Source organism: Xiphophorus couchianus, chromosome 9, assembly GCF_001444195.1.
Source record: "Xiphophorus couchianus chromosome 9, X_couchianus-1.0, whole genome shotgun sequence".
Classification (NCBI taxonomy): Eukaryota; Metazoa; Chordata; class Actinopteri; order Cyprinodontiformes; family Poeciliidae; genus Xiphophorus; species Xiphophorus couchianus.
Window position 1 is genome coordinate 25,825,550 of NC_040236.1, and position 18,506 is coordinate 25,844,055.

General features: G+C 38.1%; 1 protein-coding gene across 4 annotated transcripts in view; it reads right to left on the reverse strand.

The window, feature by feature from the left end:
• naaladl2 (N-acetylated alpha-linked acidic dipeptidase like 2) overlaps positions 1-18,506 on the reverse strand; it is a 385,596-nt gene that overhangs the window by 226,289 nt on the left and 140,801 nt on the right. For all 4 annotated transcript variants that reach the window (XM_028028168.1, XM_028028167.1, XM_028028166.1 and 1 more), the window contains 3 exons: positions 4,811-4,987; positions 3,660-3,837; positions 2,436-2,597 (listed from right to left, as the gene is read on the reverse strand). In XM_028028168.1, the coding sequence (XP_027883969.1) occupies positions 2,436-2,597; positions 3,660-3,837; positions 4,811-4,987 (517 nt within the window). The remainder of the gene's footprint in view (positions 1-2,435; positions 2,598-3,659; positions 3,838-4,810; positions 4,988-18,506) is intronic.

The window sequence follows — 18,506 nt, forward strand, 5'->3', positions numbered from 1 at the left end:
AGTTTTTTTTCCTAAAGTAACATGGCAGAATTTGTTAATTTTGAATAATTAGCTGGAGTGACAGACATTTCTTGGACAATATATCAGTATTGACAAGCAACCTTCAAGTTATTTGAACCTGAATTAGTTTCTCTTCAAAGATCTGCATTTTCATACCTCTTTGAAAGAGTAAAAAAAAGAATTAGTTACATAAGTGTTGAGTGACAAATTAAAAAAGTAAAACCTGCTGTTTTTCACTTTGACACAAATAAAAATGTGTTTTTTTTTCTTTGTTTTTTTTTTTTAAACTGACTGACAAAGAAGGGAGATTGGGAACCTAAAATAAAAAGCACCAGCAGAAAATTTATCTGGGAAATGACTGTCTGTTCCAGTTTGATTGTTCTTGACTAAGTATGTATATATCCATGCAAATGCAATCATTTCTCAGCTTGGGATAATCCTACAATCCAAACAAGAATTAATTCTTACAGAAACATCTCTCCAGTTTAGTCAAGCAAAGCTGTTTCGATGTGCTCCAACTTCATTGTTTCTTTACTTGAAGGTCTTTCTGTCTTCAGAACGTCTTTTATGTGGCTTTATAAATTTGCCTACTTGAGTGTCTGCTTGCTGCTGCCAACTAACATCCAGATTATTACATGACATTGCGTATAGTAAGAAATGAAAACAATTGAGGCAAATCTTACAGATACAAAAAGACAGAAGACATACTGGAGCTCTCAAAAGTATACAGAACACTTTAAAGAGCCAAACTGGTACTATCAAATACCAGCTTACAGTATAAATAATTACATGCTTATGTATAACTTCAAAACTATTTCCAACTGTGATATGAGCCATAAAGCTGCCAAAACTTCAAATTTCAAAGTGAATTTGAGCAGCCAGTCAGTCTCATCCAACATCAGTGTCTTCAAGTGACCTCATGAATTTGCTGCTTGAGCAATAGTTAAAAAGACAAAACACTGTTTTGAAAGCCATCACAGAAAGTTTAAAACTGGTGTTACTGCAAAGGGCAGGCTGATGTCACACAGAAAAACTCAAAGATTTTAATAGACACATGCTAACAAGGAGATCACAGGTGAGGATAGTTACCTTCAGGAGTCGTTGGAACTCATGTTTTTAAACTAAGCTTGGACAACAATTTTCAGCATACAAGAGACAAACTGTGGCCTGTATTTGTCTCCCAATTATCAAAAATTAAACCTAATTATCACTTGCTCCTTTATACAGACAACTCTGAATACAGAGTTTGAGAAAACACTCCTCAATACTTTATTTTAGAGGCCTTGTTAAATTTGCCTTTGTCTAGTGTTAAGGAAATATGGCTATTTTTGATTGTTTAATATAGTTAAGCTAATGCCATGTGCGTTTAAGTAGATCAACATTCCTATTTGGACAAGCTGATGCAAGGTAAACGATCAGAGATAAACATTCTCCTGGCAAGGCTGTAACTTAGAGCAGCCATAAAACACTATGCTCTTGAAAGGCTTTAAATTAGTAGGCCATAAAGAATATCTTCCCCGGCTCACAGGTCAGAGGTTGGGGGTTTCCCAGGAGCTCAGAGTTGCATCTGGAGTTGATCACAACTTAGGAATTTTGGGAACACTTAAGGTTTAATTTCTGATATACCTTTTTAATATTGGTAGCAATAGTGTGTTAGATTAAAGTATATTACCCAAGCTACAAGTACTAATCTAGTAAATCGAATGTATTTGAAAATGTACTAACTATGACAATATCGGAATCAAAAGAGAATGATTTAAATGTTATGTTTCACAGGTTGAAAAAGACTTCTATCTCATTATTGTTTGTGATAAAGCAAAGGGTCAAATCTTTGGAGAAGCTGACTGCAGAGGAGCAAGATAGGTTTTGTGAAAATAACTTATAACTTTAATAACTAAAATGACTCTTGATATTTGTCATTAAAACTCAGGGGAAGGTCTAAGTTTTTTTTCCAAGGTAGCTCTTGGTTGGTCAAAATAGAGGTACGCCCTATTTGCATATATTAACAAAGAGAAACGCCTTCACTAGAAAAAGGGAATGCGCAACAATAAGGATTCAGATAGCTGCCCTGTTCTGCTTTTAAGCAACAGCTGTCTCCAAAGGATCCTTTGTTCTTTTAATTCTTTTGTCTCAGGTAAAGAATGTACTTCTTTGTACTCTGAAGTTTTCTTGTTAAATTCATACGGTGTTTTCTATTGAATTAAACTCTGTATCTCTGTGACGTCATTGAGCCTCGCCGTCTGTTTTTCCAGCCGTGACGGCATCCGCTCGGGACCCGGCTAACAGGAGGAAAAGAGAGCCATGCTGTTTCCAAAATTTAAGCTAACCTAATAAATTTCCTTCTTTAATACTAGTCAACATTCAGATTGCTCTGTTTTATTAAGTCTTATGTGCCATATGTATGTCGTCTGACTGTGAGGACAATACAAACTTACTTTTGGAGAGCATCTATCTTGTCAGCTTTGATTCCTCTGAGCAGCTCTTCAAGCAGGTCCAAGCTTTCAGGTGGAGAAGCAGTTGGACGTTTCGAAGAAGTGTGGATGAACCAGCCAACGAGAATACCAAGGACAAAAATTCCCACCCCGGCAAGGACATATCTATGGACAAAATCGGAGAACGGTTTCAGTATAAAACAGCAAAGAGGAACAGGAAACTGTTTCAGGTTAGCTGACATGATGGGAACGATAAGACCAAGAGAAAAGAAGACAGAACTCTAATCAGAGTATAATGATAATACTTGAATAGTCTTTCAAAGGGAATTGTAATGAATGCATTATGTGGAGCCAGGGTATGCATTTAGAAAAGTCATATCGCATGCAGAAAAGTGAGCATTGTACTTCTGCTATTGGTGGTGATATAGACTTAACATCTGCTGACATCTGAATTGCAGGGAAGTTATCTATGAATTATTAATGCAATGTACAGTATTGTTGCGCTGCTCCTGTTAAGTGTTATACTGAATAGAAATCCAGAATGTTCTTTCATCATTCAAAATGGAAAGGTTTTGCTTCACAGTGAAGAAAAAAGTCTATGATTCCTTTTATAAGATGTTGCAAATTTCCCAGCTTAATCAGATTTTGGCATGTTGCATCAAGGTTGAAGTGGACTCATCAAAGAGGTAGAGACATCGAATGGACAGTGAAGGTTTAATGAAAATAATGATGACAGACAAAACTTACAAACAGCCAGATTAACACAAAATGCAGGAACAATAACTGGACTAAATGACTAACAGGTAGCAGGTGTGAGAGGAGAGAGAGAGAAAGAACATGGCATACAGGGCGAGGGAGAGTACAGCAGGAGAATTAAGAGAAAAAAAGAATAACGAGATACAAGGAATAAACAAATATAATAAACTTGAATCACTACAAACTAAACTAAAGTGAGACGGAAACAAGACTGATCTGACCAAATCAAGAAACTAAGGAATACACAGCAATAAACAAACCTCAAAACAATGCAAACAACCCAGGATCCTGACAGATCATTATTTATGCCTACTAAATAGATTGAAAATATTCCATAAACAGCTAAATTATTTGCATGATTTTTGTATTAACCTGAAAAGCTGTGTTAGCATGGTATGAGATGAGGTAACATTTTACCGGTTGTGTTTTCCATTAATGCACCATAATACAGTAAAGCTGCTCTGTAACTACCTGACTATGAAACAGTGAAGTCGCCTTTGACCTTTGTGGCCAGTCGTCCTGGTGAAGTGAGAGATGTAGTTGGGATCCTCTTGGAGTCTTTCAAAGCGTCCATGAGGCGAAACTGAGACGGAATTCTGGATGGGTTCTATGAACTCAGGGTCAGGGTCAGGGCCAGGGTCTGAGCAACCTAGAGGTCACAGTTCACATAATGTTTTTGCTTTTTATTTTTTACATTAACGTTTCCATTTCTAAATAAAGGGAAAAGAAAAGAAACAAAAACAGCAAAACAAAAAAGAACAATAAGTCAGATACTATGTTATTCAGGGACGATGGGTTATTACCAATCAGGGTACTGAATCAAACAGGGATAATTTAAAAAAATGTGTACAGAAATATACAGTTTCTAGCTCAGCATAATGTTTGATGAACTGAGGAAATTAATCATGTTGGGTTCAATCAATCCTGACAAGTATTAAAACGAAGACAATGAATGAAAAAAAAGAAATTAATAACAAATTAAAATGAAATTTACATTTAGTTCAGACAACTACAGTAGATAGTAGTCCATTATTGATAGTAAAAAAAAAAAAAATAGATGTAGTAAATTTAATAGTTTTAAATTTTTTATAAATGGTCTTCCAACTGTTGCAGCTTTTGTCAGAGGAAAAAAATTGTTTAAATGACTCAATATTGTTTGTTTTGAGATCCTGATACATATTTTCAGAAAATATTTTCCTCAGCCTAATCAAAAGCATGTGGGATCTGTGCTACAGATCTGTACCAACTGCAACACAAAACTGAATCATATTTGCATTATAAAAAATCATGAATCTTACTCATCAATGGGTGATGCATATTGCATGAGGTTCAGCCCAGCCTTATTACACATCTCAACAGCAAACAGAAGAGCATAGATAATAACTTAGGTTAGGTGAATTATGATGATTATTTCATTTTCCCAATAATTGTCTGACAATGCGCACTTTGTGAATTCTCAGTGCAGTGAAAGGTTTTTATAAATGGTTCATACACTCGGTTTTATTAATCTGACTTCACTTGAAACATTTATTAACTAAATATGAGCTGAAAGATTCACAACAACTTAGCCTGATTAGGCGACAAACCATAATTAAAACAGAAAGATGGCAGTAATGTCTGACCTGATCTCTGGCAGTCGCCATGCTGCATCTGCGTGCGCTCGCTGCTTGGCCCTGCTTCCTGCAGTTCCTCCTTGTCCAGGTCCCAGTCAAGTTCCAGGGATCCAGAGCAGCGCAGAACCTCTCCATCCAGTGGCCCTGCCTGGGCATCACACACCTTCCTGTAGGCCATGAAGTCACCTGGAGCATAAAGACACAAAAACAGACGTTTATTGCAGCTTTTTTAGAAGCACATGGTCACACTGCAGGCTGTGATGTTCAATTCAAATTTTTTGTTTACTTGGATTCATTTTGCATGGTCATTTACATTTCCAATTATATGTCAATTCCTGATTGAACTGCAAAAACGAGCTCAAAGTGTCTCGCATGCACAGTAGAGGGCGCAATAACGTCACACGTAGCAGGTGTGCTCAGTGGAAGTAAACGTAAATGCTAATGGTGGAGCATATTTTGGGATTTTAAAGTTGTTGTCCAACCAGAGCTAGCATATTAACAACTTAATCAACATGATCTTCCATGGTTGTTTTTCCTTCTGCTTCCATGTATCAGGTGCAGAACAGTGAGGTTTGTCGAGTTTAAACGACGTTCAGGCCTGGCCGTATAAACACAGGTCACATTAGAAGGGGTCAGATATCACATATCCAAGTGGCCTGAGCTGCATTTGTAAAAATGGGATCTGTGTTGTTCAGACTGTCATGTAAACATCAGGTACAGGTCACATTAAAGCAAAAATATTGGATTTGGAAATGGAGATCCAGCTGAGTGCCATCTCATTCATAATCCATATGCTGTAACATAAAGTCAGCCCAGACCTTTAGCTATAACAGCTTCAACAAAGGAACCACGCCCACCTACTTAGAAACACACAAATAAAAACTCCATTATTTTTCCTGCACCATCTTTTACACTTAACATAATGTATTCAAGCAAGTGCCATTCTCCTGACAACCATACAACTCTCCTCTGTTGGACTGTCAGACAAGAAGTCTGCTGCGTCCCTCCAGAGAACATATCTCCACTGCTCCATAACCCAGTGGTGGTGTGTTGTACAGCACTACATTCGAAGCTCTGCATTGCTCTCCGTGATGCAAGGCTTGCATGCAGCTGTTCGGCCATGAAGCTCCCTACACACTGTATTGACTATGCAGAAAGTCGGCATCCTGAGTGTGTTGGGCAACTCAGCATCTCTTGACACTTGGGATTTTCCGTGGCCTTGTTGCCGTTATCGCTCTCCTTTCCATGAAAGGAAACTATATTTACCAATATATTACTGGAAATATTTCAAAATATACAAATAACTGCAGCTTCCCATACATTAAAATATATTAAAGACGACTACGTGTTTATATGTCCAAAAATATAAATAATTTTATATTCATTACCAACTACCATAATTTATTACAATTTATATGGGAAAATGTTTGGTAATATATGAATAGATATATGAGCAGCATATATGCATGTTTTGTATTTATCTATATACACTTATAGGGTCTATACCAATATATTGGAGAATGTAAATACTAAATCTCATATATGAGAATATATTGTTCAATGTAATGAATGATATCTTCCAATATACTGCATCGTATCTACGATATATTTTTGTTTTGTGAGGATCCACTTTGTTGTAACACCACTAGCAGTTGACTGTAGGGTATTTGGTTGTTAGAAAACCTTTATGGCATCCTATTATGGTACCATGCTGGAATTCACTCTTACTGCAAATCTGTTTGATCTTATACATCTGTGGACATTGAGATCATTGGAAAGACCGAATTCAATTATTTAGATGCTGAAATTAATATTTTTGGCAATACAAAGTAAATGTGGATCCTGAAAACAAACTAAAATTGTGATGATCTAAACTATAATAAGTTGCCCTTCCATATACTAATACAGCTAAGAGAAGTTGTGTTTGGCTAAAGGATGTAGATAAATACGTAGCAAAGTGTCAGACTTTAAGGAAAGTCCTGTTTGTGTTTTGACCCCAGCTACTGGATCATTAAGGTTTTTGTTGAAGCTTTCCATGACTGACATATACAAAGACAATTTGTGGTTCTGCCAGGCCTGAGCTGCATAAAACCTTCCAGCAAATGTCTTACTATGTATTTAAGCTAAATTGTGCTTTTTACGTCATCCATCGTAAAGCAGACTATAAAAGGGCAATTATATTCACTAAATATAAAACAAAGTGGCGTAAAGAAAAGCTGCTTCTGGCATTTAAACTTAAAGAGAATGGCTTTGTAATTTTCACTCCGGCACAGATACATCAACACCAATGTTCTTGTTATGAACATTTCTTTGTACGTAAGTGAGACTTTGTTGAATTAAAACAAACACAAAACTGCACAGCAACTGTGACTGATACCAATTTCAGTTTAGGTTTGAAGTGGTTGCCTCAGATGTGCAACTGCTAAATCACTCCTATATCTGGGAGAAAGAATTGAAAAAGCAAAGGTAAAATCCTGCAGAGAAGAGTGGACAGAGTAAGGTAAGGAGAAACACCCACATCATGAGAGACAAAGACAAAGCAAACAGATGAAAACAAGAAGGCAGAAGAGACAAGGCAGAGAGCTTATAGATGAATGAGAGAGGGTAAAACGCAGAGAGAGGAGGTCTGGGAGTTCCCTGGCATCAATCTTCAATGCTCCACCACACTTTCATTACTTCTAGCTCAATGCAGATGAAAGCTTCTCTCACTAAAATGGAACAAAAGTTCAGTGCAGCACTGACCTCCTGTTACAAGCCCCACACAGTGCAGATAGCATCACCTTACTCTTCTCACAGCCTGGGAGAACAAAGCCTGTTAAAACGTTTTACCATTATTGTCTGCACATGTACGTTGGCTTTGCAAGAGTTCACCGTTTTCCAATTCTCACATCTTCATTAAAAAAAGCAACTTAAACTAGAAAGTGTGAATGCTCAATGCTCATGGTGAAAATGGCAAAAACGTTTGAAGCCAACTCCTGAAGACTTGCAGAAAGGTTCGAAATAGTCCATGCAGAGTGAAAAACCCAGGTAAAAGCCAAAATTAGCTAAAAAGTTAAAACTAGCTAAAATACTAATGATAGCATCTAGGATACCACTAGTAGGCTGGGTTACAGTAATTTATTCCATGCAATGTAAAAAAAAAAGAAGTAAAACCTAAAATTTGAAAAGGACAGAAATGTTCCCCTATTCTTCCTGATAAAAACGGTGGGTGAATGAAATCCATACCTTTTATGGTTCCTGAGATATCAACATTTGTTTGGAGGCATCGTTTAGCACAGTGACTACAAAAACATGCCACATGCATGTTTTCGTACAAGCAGAACGAAAAAAGCTATGTCAAAAGCTCAAACTATTCCCAGGTGTAAACTGTCCAACTTCAAAATGGCCACTGCTTTGTGTCCTCCATGGCAGCCCTGAAACTGGATGATTGATTGTCATTAATATGCAGGACCTAAAACAACTACTGTGAAACATGACATTTTATATTGTAATTCACAATTTTGCCACAGGATGGAACGGTTTCCCCCATGGGGTGAAAAATTCTATAAACAAACGCATCAACTGATGAAATATTTGTGTAAAATTGCTTGGTCCACTTATTACAGTGTTAAAAAACCATTTACCATTCAGTCTATTTAAAGTGATTGTCTCATCTCTGGGTCCTTTTGTATGGAAAAAAAAAACAAAGTGATTAATTTTGCTAATATGGATATAATTAATTAATCGAAATGACACATCAAAGTATTTACATAAGAATGTAAATACATAAGTTTGTAATAACTCCATTCGTGTCTAACCCTAAATAAATCTTAATACACACCACACCTCTAAACTTAACCCTAAAAAACAGAGTTCCTCACTTTAGGGTCAGGCTTTGGGTCCCAAAAGGCCTTTAGGCTCTCAGATGATTAGTAAATGTTCAAGAGAATGTATTAAATAGGCAACATAAACATTAGAAAATAAATGTGGCTTTTTTGATCAGCTTCCTCTCATTTTATCTCCGTTAGCTTCCAACAGAATGACAAGGTGGTGTGTCAATTCAAGCCTTTTTACTTACCTCCTATTCATAAAGTGCCATCACACCAACATGCTGATTTTACAGTCAAAGACATTTCCCTGATCAAGGCAGATCAGACATAGCATGAAAGTGGGGGAATATTTTTCCCAACCATTTAATTTGACACAACCTCCTCAGCTGCTTTAGTTATGGAATATGAAGCGTGCTGTCAATCACGGCTCTCCAACACCGAGGCACCAGCAGGGGCAATGGAGCACCGAAAATTATTCAAATTTCCTCATAAATTAAACATGAAAACAACCTAAAAAAGACACTTACTGTATAGATTTTCACATCATGACGAAAACCTAAACAGATTAAATAGTAACCCCAACTGCCTCGTGTGTTTCACAGCAGAACTGTGAGATAATATGAGTAATAATACTAAAAAAAATAATAAAAAAAATGTAAAGCCACACGGGCTGATCTGGGTAGCACACTGTAATATAATGGCATGACAAAGTGTGTCCATGGAGACTCTTTACATTTTGTGCTTGCTGGTTACAGTCAAGTGCTAGTGGGAAGCCAGACAGGCTTGTCTTAAGTAAAGAATTGTGGAAGTGCAAATGTATTCTCTGAAGCATATTTTGATATCTTGATATTTTTATTTAAGGTTAAATTCTCACCAACCTGTGGGAAAAACAAGTAAACTGGATAAACCATCTGTTCCTGCTCCTGCTTTGATTCTTGATACACTCTCCACTCTGGACGTTCTAGCCAGTCCATCAAAAACTGCATTAAACTGCAAACAATACTGTATATATCAAACGTGACTTAAAACTTGATTTCATAATTCAACACATTGAAATTGGGCCTATGTTTCATTAAGAAATTGCTGCTCTTTCTTACACTTCTCTCAGAGAAGAGCAATCTAAAAAGGCCAATCAAGCCATCACCTTTTTATCAAAAAATTTGATAAAAAGAAATGGAGCGATTCTCTGAAAGACATTTAAAATACTGCAACTGGAACTCTTTTGCTTCGCCAAAGCATCAACTGCCACAGTTTATGTCAGATGTGTTAAAAACACTATTTTGGTAGACTGTAAACATTCAGACAAGGTATTTTAATTCAAGTACCTTGCTGGGAAGTGGACACACTTTACGTTACAGTTATTAATTATTCCAAAAAGTGGGAAAAAAGGTGTTTAGACTCTGTTTTACCAGACATTAAATACATTGAAAGGGCTGAAAAACGGTGCCTTCTGTAACCACAGCATCAACATCTGCATGTTATCATGTAGCTTTGAGAGTCTGTTACAGGCTGCAGGGCCATCAGAGTAAAAACCTTTATTTTTATAGTTCTCATGAATTAAAGATGGCTCTCCCTAGGGTGTTGAAGGAAAGCAGGAGCTTTATGGATCTCTCTTTTTCTCCTCCGCATGAAATCTCCTGAATACCACAGGCCATGTCTCAGGATGTTAGACATGGAAAACAATAACAGGCAAACACTCTTATCTAGTTGTTGTTTTATTTTCTATTCCTCCCTCTCAATACCAGTTTTCTTTATCACCCCCCCCTCCACCCCACTTCCCCATCTGTTCCTGACCCTGCTCCCATTCTTGCTACATTCACTCTGGAGGTTCAAGCCAGTCCATTAAAAACTGCATTACCCAGAAGTCAACAGGTTATGTACCCCATTACAGCTGAAGGTCAGGCTTTGTTGTTCTGTTTTGGGAGGATTTTGGAAAACAGAGTGCAGAGGGTGAAATAATGACCAAGTTTCCCTGAAAACATTAAATTATACTCAGATTCTCTAACAAATATAAAAACACCTTTAAACTTCTTATTCAGTACAAATAATGGATATTATTATTTGTTATGCTGTTGTCGTCCTGAAGCAAAAAGCCCTGAGGTTTGAATCCTGCTCTGGGGATTTTCTGCATATTATCTTTGTGTAAGTGTTGGTTCTCTCCAGGTATTCCAGCTTCCTCCCACTCTCCTAAATATTTAGAGAAATATTACAATAATTTTATTTAAATCCAACACTAAAGTCCTTCTGTCAATTACTCAACTCAGTAAAAATAATTCTTAATTGGCGCTTTTGTCTACGAATCAGGTTGTGAAGCTGATGCAACGGTTTAAAGGGTTCATTAATTGCTTGAGATTAGGGATGCTCCGATCAGTTTTTTTATTGCCGATTCTGATACCAATCACTCATGAGGGTCGATCACTACCGATCACCAAGATTGGCTGTTAATTTTTCGCGTTAGGTATAAATGCTACTATGTGATCTGGCAAAATTAAAAAAATATCTATTAATAAATTCCCCTAACTTAGACATAAAGATGGAAAATACATGTAGGCACAATGCAGCGGCTACTCAGTCAAAAGAACAACTGAAAAACCTGCAATCATTAAAATAATATTTAAGAATAAGGCTCTTTATACCCTAAATCACAGGTGTCAAACTCCGGTCCTGGAGGGCCACTGCCCTGTAACTTCTAGATGTGCCTCTGCTGCACCACAGCTGAATAAAATAATTAGGTCATTAAGGCTCTGGTGAACTGATCTACACAAGAAGGAGGTGATTAAGCCATTTCATTCCAGTGTTTTGTACCTGTGGAACATCTAAAAACTGCAGGACAGCGGCCCTCGAGGACTGGAGTTTGACACCCCTGCCCTAAATTATACATAAGTCAAATAAATCTCAACACTGCCTATATCAAATAAGATCAAGTAAAAACTAAACATTCATTCAAAGTCAAATGCAGGTCAAATCAAATTAAACAATACTTAGTTACTGAATCAAAACTTCTTGAGCGCATGGCCAACTGATTAACGTTGGTACTGATAGGCTGTTTCTGACCGAGAGGAGTAATGCTGCACAACACAGGGAGGAGGCAGAAGAGATCAATTATTTTCCCCAGAGGTTATTTTAATACATATTTAAAATCTTGTTTTTGTTTGTTTAAGTTACATGCTGCAGCTTTAAGCATGTTCGGTGTGAGAGTTTGCTGCGAGTGGAGGTTGAACGGCTCTCTGTATATGAAATATTACTACCAGTACCGCAGCGTGGCAGTTCAACAGTGAGAGCAGAACCTCTTACACCGCTAGCTTGTTGTCTTAATTAATTCATTCACTGCCTTTGCCTCACCCCTTGGTCTTCATGAGTATAACAGACTTGTTTTCGCACCTAGTGAAGAAGAGGCCATTAAGAGGCTTGAGATGGTTTTTGAATGGTTGAATAAACACAAACTTAAACTGGCCCCCAAGAAGTATCACCTTCTGTGTTACTCAGTCCACTTCTTGGGCCTTGTCATTGAAAGCACCAGTATGCCAAAGTAGAAGCTATACCTAAGATGTCAAAGTCAGATTTGATGTCTCCTGATGGCCAAAAACCCTGCCCTAAGAGAATCAAGTCCTTTCTGGGCCTGGTCATGTGGTGCCAACACTTTGTTCCAAACTGTTCTTCTGTGGCAAAGCCTCTCTTTGGACTAACATCTGAAACAATGAACAGAACAACAGCTCAAACAAAGGGAGAGTGTGTAAACATCGACATACCTACAAAAAGCTCACAGCTGCAGATGAAGAATGTGACAAAGCTTTACAAAACCTCAAAGATGCACTGCTCAATAATGCCATACTGGCTCACCCTGACTTTTCCAAGCCATTCATCCTTTCCACTGTTGCATCATCTGACGGCACAGGTGCTGTACTATCTCAAGTTACTCAAGCTGATGAAAGGGCTCATCCTATCCATCTTATTCCTAGCCCCCATGAGGCTTTGCGTGATTTATAGGCGCGACTTCCACCGCAAACCGGAAACACCATTTGTTTACATGTTAGCAACTAGCTAACCAGCTTTCGCCAGAGTTTTTAGGCTACATAATATGTGTCAACACCAGCTATCAAAGCTTAAATGCGACAATATTGTTTTACCACAACCTACAGCTATTGTGGGGAGGGATGGCGACTTGAAGAAATAGCCGCATTTCTTCATGTCGCTACCTGCACTAGCATATGTAGCAACTTCACTGACTCAGTTGCTCTGGGTGCAGATGCAGGTTTTCTTCCTTTGGCTTTTTATCCACACAATGTAATTAGCACACATGAAGCATTTTGGGTTCTCTCTTCAAGTTAAGAATTTTTAGCCAAATTCTTTTTGTTTGCTTATCTGTCGGTAGGCAATGAAAACTACCGCTTTTCTTTTGGAAGCCTGTTCAAAACACACTTGCTGCAGCCACAAACTAAACGTGGTCTGATCAGTGTTGTATAGTAACGAAGTAAAAATACTTCACTACTTTACTTAAGTATATTTTGGAGTACTTCATACTTTCCTGGAGTATGAAAATTTTTGATGACTTTCACTTTTACTTCACTATATTTCCGAACTTAATTGCGTACTTTTACTCCGATACATTTTCAATGTGTGGTTTAGTTACTCGTTACAAAAAAGCGAGAGAGAGAAACAAAGTGTTTTGACCCCACCTACTGATTAGCAAGTAGCAAGCAGGCTACCAAACAAAGTCCGTAGCCTACTTGCCTCGGCTTGTTCATCACCTCCAATAGGATACACCTTCTTCTTCTTCTTTTCTATTATGGCGGATCACAAGCAACTTTAAGGTGCATACCGCCACCTACTGTACATGAGTGTGTAGAAGCATTACTTCATATCTATTAAATTCTACTTTTTAATTTTGTATTCTTAAGATAAATAAACAATGCTTTCCTTAATTTGTGAATATCTGTTATGTTTCCTTCATTTCCTAATATACCTTTAAGATTCCATTCATGCCCCATATTTCTAACTATTCTCTTTAATTCTTCCCTTTCGAGTTCATTTGACTTATAGTTCATCAATATGTGTTCTACATTTTCTTTCTCTCCACATCTCTCACATTTATCATTATTTTTCCTCCCTATTGTATAAAGCATGTCATTTAAGTAGGTATGACCTACTCTTAATCTACTAATTATTATTTCTTCTCTTCTGATTCTTTCATTAATGCTTCGAATTTGAACTGACTCTTGTACTTCATATAATCTTCTTCCTTTCTTATCTTCATTCCACATTTTTTGCCATTTCTTGATTTCTTTACTTTTAATTAGGATACACCTGTTTCGCTTCTCCCATTAAACACAAAGCAAGTCTCGCAATCAGTAGCAGTCACATGGAAATTCTATCTTACAAAAACTCCCTGTCCAACTTGAAGAAACACATCGAGGTAACGTCTTATGAAATGGTTATAATCCTCCTGTTTCAGTAACTATAGCTTGGTCACTAGACACTACTGTATTGTGAAACGTTGACCATAAATTAACTTTGTTTGGCATTGTTTCAGTTCCACACGTGGTGTATTTAGCTTAGGCCTAATGTTGACTGTAGCAGGCTACCTAGACTCCTCTGTTCAAGGGGGGACAGAAGCCATAGCGATAGCAATTTAGACTAAATTTAACGAATATAGGAAAGGCATGCAAGTTCAAAACCAGGTTTACAGATGCCAATAAGCTGCATTTCCCTCCCAATTCTTTTTTTCTTTTGCATAATGACCAGTTGTGTGCACCACCTACTGACTGTAGCATTGACTGATTCACTGATTTGTGAAGTAGAGTAATCGTAACAGATCTTTTTCTTCATGTTGGCCGCATTTTCTGTACTATTTATTTTTCTCATTTTCAGCACTGACCTTACTTGAAGGGAAAACTTGAGGCTTACAAAAACTTTGTATTTTCTGTCCTGGAGGGTTTACTAAGAAGCTGGTTCAGTTGTAAAGCAGGTTAAGTTAAACTTGTGCTATAGGTAAAGCACCTAATTTTCTTAACTAAATGATGCCTGCAGGTATATCTATTAGCAGGTTTAATTTTGCCTGCACTTGGTTGTGTACATTATTTTAAGTGTATTTGACAAGTTTACCAAAATATAAAAAATGTCATTCAAACTGCATTTGCTTTGTTTTACTTTTTACTTGTACTTTTCATTACATTACTTGAGTACATCCATTTTTACAGTAATTTCCATACTTAAGTACAAGAAGTTTCAGATACTTTAAGACTTTAACTCAAGTAACATTTCAGTCAGTGACTTGGACTTTTACCAAAGTCATATTTTGGAGAGGTACTTATACTTTTACTTGACTCTGAGATTTCAGTACTTTATACAACACTGGGTCTGATTATTAGAATACAGTCACGAACAGCACAACAGTTACCCGAGCTCCACAAGGACATCTTATGACACTTTCCAGTGGCAAGTTGCTCTCTCTAACAGGTTAATGTGTGATTCGGTTCGGTTCAAGTCCAGTGGGGAGATTCTCCATATTGCCGTCTGAAGCGCAACAGCTGCGGTTATCTCTCTGCTGATTTGCAGGGAAACTCAGAAACGGAGAACCTCGAGGTTCTCGTTGTGATGGACTAAATAATCCCAGATATTTTATTTTGTCTTACAAATATTTTTTTCTAGCCCAATGATAAGGATAAAGACTCAAATCATTAACTTTTTTATTTTTTAAATTCAAACAAAAAATAAAATTCACATCACACCAAGCTAATACTATGTAGTACTGGTGTTTTATACTGTCAGCACAAACCTGCAGCTCAGATCTCTGACCAGCTTCTCTGCTTTTCTCTTCATTACTGTCAGATCTTCAGAGAAACGAGCTGCTAGCAGCGCTGCTAATTCACGGTCATTCCGTTACAAAACTTAACAATCATGTTCCTGTTGCTCCCCGTGATTAAACTCACAATTATGATAATCTGTACTGACCAGCTCTCTGATAGCAGATGGTGTGTCCATAAGCAGGTTTTACTAAATATTGTATTATAACCAAAAAGAGAGATGTAACTTCTATCATAAATATAGACTAGCAAAACCCCCTACAAATTACAATGAGATACTGCTACTTTTGGTGGGCGCCGGAAGTAAGACCCACAAACTTTCCCCCAGCAAGCATTCCAGGAATAAGGTGGATAGCATTTGCCAGTAAGACATTGAAAAAGGCTCAGAGTAAATACCCTGCTCACCGACCTGGTGTTTTTGGCGCTGAAATGGGCAGTCTATGAGATGTTCAGTCATTGGCTTAAAGGTCATGTTTTCACTGCTTGGGCAGACAATAACCCATTGTCCCATATACCCATATGGTATATGCTTCATAAACTGAAGCTAAATACATGTGAGCAATGCTGGGTCGCAAAGATAGCTGCTCATGAGTTTGACATCAAGTATGTACCTGGCCCAAAAAATGCTGTTGCATTTGCCCTTAGTCAAGAGCCTTTTGCTATGAGAAGGATAAGTCAGTGCCTAATCAGTGAGCCATATAGATGTCTGCTAAAATAATCTGAGAGTTTATCTGGAGGAGATATTCAAGATGTTTTCAGGTGGTCAAACATTCATCAAGGTACCCAGAAACCTTCACAAAGACACAACATAACAGTACATGATGTAACAATTCCTTCAGTCAGTTCCTTGTCTGTAGCAGAGGTGTGAGCCCTCCTCAATTATCATAATAATTGGAATACAACCATGAGAATCAGGTCTACAGTGTTGGTGAACCACATCCAGTGTGTGATGTCCACTGGACAAGATGTACTGCCATCATTCTCCAAGCAAGACCTTAGAGACAGGCAGCGAGAAGATGCTGACCTGGCAAGAGTAATATAATAATGTTGAGCAACATCATAGACCATCAAGAAGGGAGAGACCTAAAGAAACTGTGAGTGCTTTGAGGCTCATGAGGCAGTGGAACAAACTGGTCATAGAGGACTGTATTCTGTACTGTGTGTCTAAGGATCTAATTACCAGGAAGAAGAGACACCAATACATTGTCACTTGACGATGCAGGTCACCAGGGTCAAGACAGAACATTCTCTCTTGTGAAACAGCGGTTCTACTGGAGTTTTATCGAGAAGGATGTAAGGGATCACATTAAGCACTGTGCCAGCCAAAACACCAGACCCAGATGGCCATGCACCACTCGAGAGCATCAAAACTACAGCACCAATGGAATTAGTATGCATAGACTTCTGGACGGCAGAAAATTCCAAGAACCGCACCACTGATGTTCTTGTAGTGACTGACCATTTCACCAAGCTGGCACATGCCTTCTACTGTCCTGACCAGACAGCCAAACAAGTAGCTAGGAAACTGTGGGATAACTTCTTTTGCTACTATGGATTCCCTGAAAGAATACATTCAGATCAAGGTGCTGATTTTGAGAGAGAGTTGATGGCAGCCCTTCTTCAGAACTCTGGTGTAAACAAGTTCCACACCACAGCCTATCATCCAATGGGAAATTGATCTGCTGAGCGATTCAACTGTACGTTGGGCAATATGATTAGAAGTCTTCCACCACAAGCAAAGCATGTTTGGCCTCAGATGCTACACATTTTGACATTCATGTGCAATAGCACCATCCATGAGACTACTGGATTTCTACCCTTTTAACAAATGTTCGGCCGAGTTCCTTGCCTCCCTGTTGATGTCCTGTTTGAATCTGTTCTGAGAGACGGCAGTAAAATTTCATTCCCACAGTTCATCAAGGAACTGAGAAATTATCTTCATGAAGCCATGATCGTAGCAGAGAAACATACAAATGATGAGCAACAGTGGCAAGCCAACATATACAACAAGAGATTCAAAGGGGTGGAGATTGAAATTGGTGACAGAGTTCTCCTGGCAAACAAGGCAGAGAGAGCACGCTGAAAGCTGGCTGAAAGTCAGATGGGGAGGAGTGGTCTATACCGTGGTCAGAAGCAATCCTAAGACCCACAACTTTGAAGTCCGCCATCCCATCTCAGGTGAGACAAAAGTGGTCCACCGTAATTTGTTGGTATGTGTAAACTTCCTGCCAGTCCTGCTTGATACTGGTGAAAGTGCCTCTCACAACAAATCTTTTTTGCTTTAGTTGGAAATGATGCTGTGGATTTTTCTAATGAGCAACAAATACAACCTGTCTCTCCTACTCCCTCTTGTGCTTCATTTGAGAACAAAGATGTGAATCTCTCTAGTCTACTGTGCAGTAGACAAAGCTGTTCAGACTCAGCACTGGGTCTCCCAGATTTCTCTCACATTATTCTCCATTGGAGAATAATGTGAGATGGATTCACAACATCTGCCCAAAGTTCTGGTACTCACATCTGCCATTAGTCCCTTCTGCTTCCAATCTTTTTATCTGACAACAGCATCTCGTATAGCCAATGGAAAATCCACATCAACACACACTCACTGGAGTAAACAGCTCCATCTTCCCATCCCTCCAACCCTAAACACCTTTCCTGTTTGATCTCCCACTCAGCCTCCTGCTTAATCCTCACTTGTCCCGAAGCTTCCACCAAATGAAATGCAAATAGCCCAGCATAACCTGGGGCGTCATTTATCTAAATTAGTGTGCGGAGTGTTGATTCTCATGGGGCACCCATATGCTAGGGCAGTTAGCGTCATTAGATTCATTAGACCTTGTCAGGCCATTAATTAAACATCAAGCCTATCAGTTAGCCCAGGATGAAAGAGCCCAGTAAGCCCATCCAGTCCACACTTTGGTGGGATTGCTAGAAGAATAATGCTTTGAAAATGTACAACTAGATAAAAAAGGAAAAGTCTTTCCTGACACAAAATGATGATTGTTAAATGTAAAACATGATCTCATAAAATGACTAAAATAATCATTTAACATTAACTACTTTCTTATGACTAGTTTACATTAATAAGCCACA